This window comes from Kazachstania africana, chromosome 7 (genome assembly GCF_000304475.1).
Source record: "Kazachstania africana CBS 2517 chromosome 7, complete genome".
Classification (NCBI taxonomy): Eukaryota; Fungi; Ascomycota; class Saccharomycetes; order Saccharomycetales; family Saccharomycetaceae; genus Kazachstania; species Kazachstania africana.
Window position 1 is genome coordinate 6,530 of NC_018946.1, and position 4,647 is coordinate 11,176.

At 37.4% G+C, this 4,647-nt stretch overlaps 2 protein-coding genes across 2 annotated transcripts; one reads left to right on the forward strand and one right to left on the reverse strand.

Moving 5' to 3' along the window:
• Positions 1-834: 834 nt before the first annotated feature.
• Positions 835-1,407, reverse strand: KAFR0G00095 (uncharacterized protein; the record flags this gene model as incomplete). Its single annotated transcript, XM_003958128.1, has 1 exon — positions 835-1,407. One exon carries the CDS (start codon positions 1,405-1,407, stop codon positions 835-837), a length of 573 nt encoding a protein of 190 aa, XP_003958177.1.
• A 2,036-nt stretch (positions 1,408-3,443) lies between these two features.
• On the forward strand, positions 3,444-4,415 carry KAFR0G00100 (uncharacterized protein; the record flags this gene model as incomplete). The annotated part of the gene is made up of 1 exon (XM_003958129.1): positions 3,444-4,415. One exon carries the CDS (start codon positions 3,444-3,446, stop codon positions 4,413-4,415), a length of 972 nt encoding a protein of 323 aa, XP_003958178.1.
• Between the last annotated feature and the right edge of the window lie 232 nt (positions 4,416-4,647).

The window sequence follows — 4,647 nt, forward strand, 5'->3', positions numbered from 1 at the left end:
AACTTGTATACTCGATTTTGATTAATTACTCTTGTCACTTCTGTGGAAATCTGGTTTTCTCTCTCCCTGCTCTGACCGCAGCATCTGGCATGGCCCTCGAATGGAAAGGCGTAGAAGGCAGCATCCTGGTTCGGGATATAAATATCCCGTTGAGATCCATGCACCAGACATGAGAAGTTTTGTCATCTTATTGATGAGTTTGATTACCTTTGTTCTGATCTCAGCTACAACGGCATCTTCCGGCCTCCCCCATTTCAAATAATGTGGAGCAGCATGGCATTGACGGCAGAATTTTCAATACACTATTTGTCATTGGATCTTCCTGCATAAGGTCAATGTTATTATTACCTAGAACGGTCATATAATCAGTTACAGGACTTCCGAAAGTAAACCATTCTCTCAAAGCTGTTTGACACGCATCAAATTCTATGTGAAGATCATTCTTAGTCGGTGAAATAAAATTTAGCGACAGAGTCTTGGTACCCAAACTGACAGAGCCCTTTTCCAAATCTGTTGTGACAAAGTTACGGGCTGCCATGTCCTCCTCTTTCATGACTTTCGAGTATAACGTTTTGAACTATCCATAAAAGTGTGCTCCCATGTTGACATCATCTACAACCCTCTGTGATTCCTCCTCGTTGATCTCTGAAAAACCAAACACCTTGATAAACAATTTGATAGCATCCAGTATGTGTCTGTAGGCTCTAACATGGAGTCGTGGACAGGGTTGCCCATGTGATACCCGTTGGTTGAAGTTGAAGCAGCAGGAATGAACCCATCTCGTGAAATACTCGTGGCAACCCCCTTCGATCAATAATCATAAATTGTATCGTACTAAATAGAGACGCATTGCCCTTCATTTTCAAGATTGTTCAAAGCTTCTATTCTATGTTGTGGCAAAAAGTCCTTGTCTCTGAGAAATGATAATCTGTGCCCATTAATCGAAAAATAAAGAGGGTACGCCAACCGCCTTCCGTATTCTTCAACAGAGCGTTTAGTTGAATCCTTGATGAATGCATTTCTACCAACATGAAAGTCCCTGCCAAAGTATAGCTTCCCATTTCTTCTAGCATTGGCATAAGCTTCCTTTAAAATCTTTCTGTAAAATGCTCTCATTTCCTCTGCATTATATGACGTAATAATATCGTAGTCTTCTTCAGTAAAATTGAAGGAGCTGGTATCTATAATCGTCGAGCTGACTCTATTATCTCTTGTCTGTTCTACGCTGTCGAACACATCATTCATTTCGGGCATTTCTTCCTTCCTTGGATGTGTCCTTTTCAGGTAAATGTAGTTTCTTCCCTTTAAGGAGACACGATGGCATCTTTCCACAAATGTTCTTTTAAGTCTCCTTTTGTTTCTTGTACATAGCGTGCTTCCTTTATGGAGGATAGTGCCATCGTACATCTCACAGAATTGGTAAGCCTGATGGTCCACCAATTTTGCAGCTCCCCCAGAGATGTATTCAAAGATTACAGTTCCAGATCTGTCGATTACGTCATATTGTTGTAATACTTGTGCGTTTAATAGCTCTATCTTTGGCTTAGAAAGTCATCGATGTAACGACTGATTTTGCAATAATTTTACGATTTCTTTAATCAACAATCCATCCTTCCACAAGGGAAGGACGTGCGTTAATAGTAACTTTCATTGATTGACTCTCATATTTAGCTGTGCTTATTGTTACTTTTCTCGATAATGTTGATGAATGGAACAACTTCTTCAAGATCAGATCTTCGCTTTTATCTTTTTCGTAGAAAAAACAAAATTTTGTAGTGACGCGTCAGTAACAGTAGATCCGTGATATGTAGAGGATAAAGTCCTGATCTCTGCTCCATTCATAGGTGCAATCTGTGTTAGTACCAATAGAAGACGATGAACTAAAAAGTGCCACGTGAGTTCGCAGGAGAACAGAGGTCATGGCCAATCGCTCTTAACCAAGGCGATGGGACGCTAGAGTCTGGTGTAGCCTCGTCTATTAAAGACCATATTACGAGCTTTCCTTATATAAGAATCTAGAACCGTACTATTTAATTTTATACATACTTCATAAACATCTAAACTATAGCTTTATTTCAGTAAAACAAGTATAAACCGCCAAGAAGTACTTATTCAATGTATAGGTGCATGTTTTAATCAGAGTTTAAAAACGAAATAAAGCCTACGTACACAACCTATAATATCCAAAGGAAGGCACTTGCCATAGCCAACATCAACAAAGTAAAGATTAAACTGAGGAAAAAATCTTTCTTTCCTTTAAAGGTACCCAGCAATGTTTTAAAGCCTTTTTGCGGTGAAATTAATATCACAAATGTCATCCACGCACTGAAGATATACAATGTTAGAAATAAACAAACGAATGATTTGATAATCACGTTTCTAAGATCCTTGCGAGCGGCCAATTTTTCTTCGTACGAGGAAAATGACTTCATTCTAAAAATATTGGAATATATAAAGACAGTACCAAAGAAACAAGATATCAAAATTAGAATAACAGCTAATATAACCTGTTACTTTGTATAGAGAAATATACTTCAGACAGTTTGCCTTCTCTGTTATAAATGATTCCATAAAATGTTCAGTACTGATAACAGATTTATATATCTCAGTTGCCCACCTCCCCATTCGGTGTGTGCAATATTATTGGAACACTAAAATTGTGCGGATAAAGAAACTTTGGCTGCATGAAAAAAATCATCTGACTTTCTGAGCACCAGTGTAATTGAATGGTATTTTTCGACATGCATGATTATCACTTTCATTAGGAAGGCCAAGAAAGATTTCTATTATGTATGCATGTGCTTCTATTTTTGCAACCACATTTATTAAACCATAATAGTTTCAAAGATTAGCTTTGGCTGGACACATCCGCCGTACGCAACAATATGGCATGCTACTCTAGTACCAAGAAAAGAGGCAATAATAAATAACTTATATCGCGAAGAAGTGCAGTAGATAAATACGCCCATAAAGACTTTTTCATAAAGTTATTGAAGCTTAAAAGATTTTTCGGTAAAAATAAAAAAAAAGACTGTATGCTTGCATATTGTTATGAGTATTCGCAAAAATATTAAACTCTCATTGGAATTACTGAGCTTGAAATCAACTACGGAAAAAGACACAACATTCGTAGGGCTATTGTCTCAACGGTTGCTACTCTTTTCAGTCGATGTGATAAATCACTTCAATAATGAAGCCTAAGCAACAAAACAAACAATTCTACATGTTGCTTTCGCGGGATGTATCCACGAACTAACTGTTTTCGCACATTTTTATCGTTAGCATCGATTACAAAAGAAATTGAAAATTCATAAAATATTGTTATATAAATCCTCTGTATTATTAACTTTGAGGCATGCTACCGCTTAATGTAATTTGAATATTTTTTTAGAGATTCAAACAAGAAATACATTCTGAAATCCAAGATTCTATAACTATCCAGTATGTTTACAAAAGTCCGAACTTACATCATCCCTATTTGTATCACTTTATGTTTACTTCAATCAATAACATTGGTAGATACTCTTGTATCCGCTTCTGGTGTAGCTACACCTGATGAATATATTGAGCTTGCAAAAAGAAGTATCAAAAATGCTTCCCTCGGGGCAGGATTGGGCATCTCTGGTGCGCTAGCTGGTGTTGCTGGTTATTTTACCAAAACTATCTGCGCTGCAGGTGGTGCCATGGCAACTGTTTTCGGGACATTGGAAGGAAAGTTGGCCTGTGCTGCTTCTGCTGCTGTCTTCTTGGTACTCAGTGCTGTTACTGGTGCCTTGGCTGCTGGAGATACTACTGCCATTACAAAACGTGATTTATCATCAAGTATCTATACTGGATATCTTTATCACAATTTAACGGGTATTCATTATAGCTTAAATTCAGCCCCAATCGAGTTGACTCCTTACTACAATGATGTGGTATCCGTATTGATCGAGAAGGCAAATATTACCAATGTAAAAGTCGCTGACCATATTGCTGCTAACAACGAAACTTTGAATATTAAGCGTGATGAATCCATTCTAATTCACTCACTACACTTTGAACACAATGGCTATAAAATGCATGGTTTCCATTTTGATAACACTATTGAGTCTTACCTGGAAGCATTTGTCTCATATAATGAAAACAGCACGGAAAGCTTGCAAAAGCGTGGGACAGCAACTCTTGATTGGGCCTCTTTTACAGAGGCTTGGTCTGATACGCAACAAGAAGAAGAAGCTAGTGGAAATGCATCTGAAGAAATTGATAATGGTTGGGAAGATTGGGACTTCGCAAAATGGATTGAACACGATACCGGTAATAAATACTGCCTAGGTGTTGAATGGACGTCCGACAGATCCGAATTTATGGCGGGAGAATTGTACTTCAACGCATACGGTGGTGTGGATGGAGAATGCTGGGACATATTGGAGTAATTTTATTAGTTCATTCATATGTGCTTTATTTTTCTAACTTCTTTGATTTTTTTAATTTTTTCTCAATTCTATTCTAATGAGTGACTAGCTATATAGTCAATCATATATGTTGTTGGCAAAATGTAGAGTTTTTTTTTTCAATTACTAGTAATGCCTTTGGCTTAAGTATAGTTATTTCCTCTGATATAAAACGTTAGTTACAGTCGCAGGCAGCAACGTTATCACTTATCCT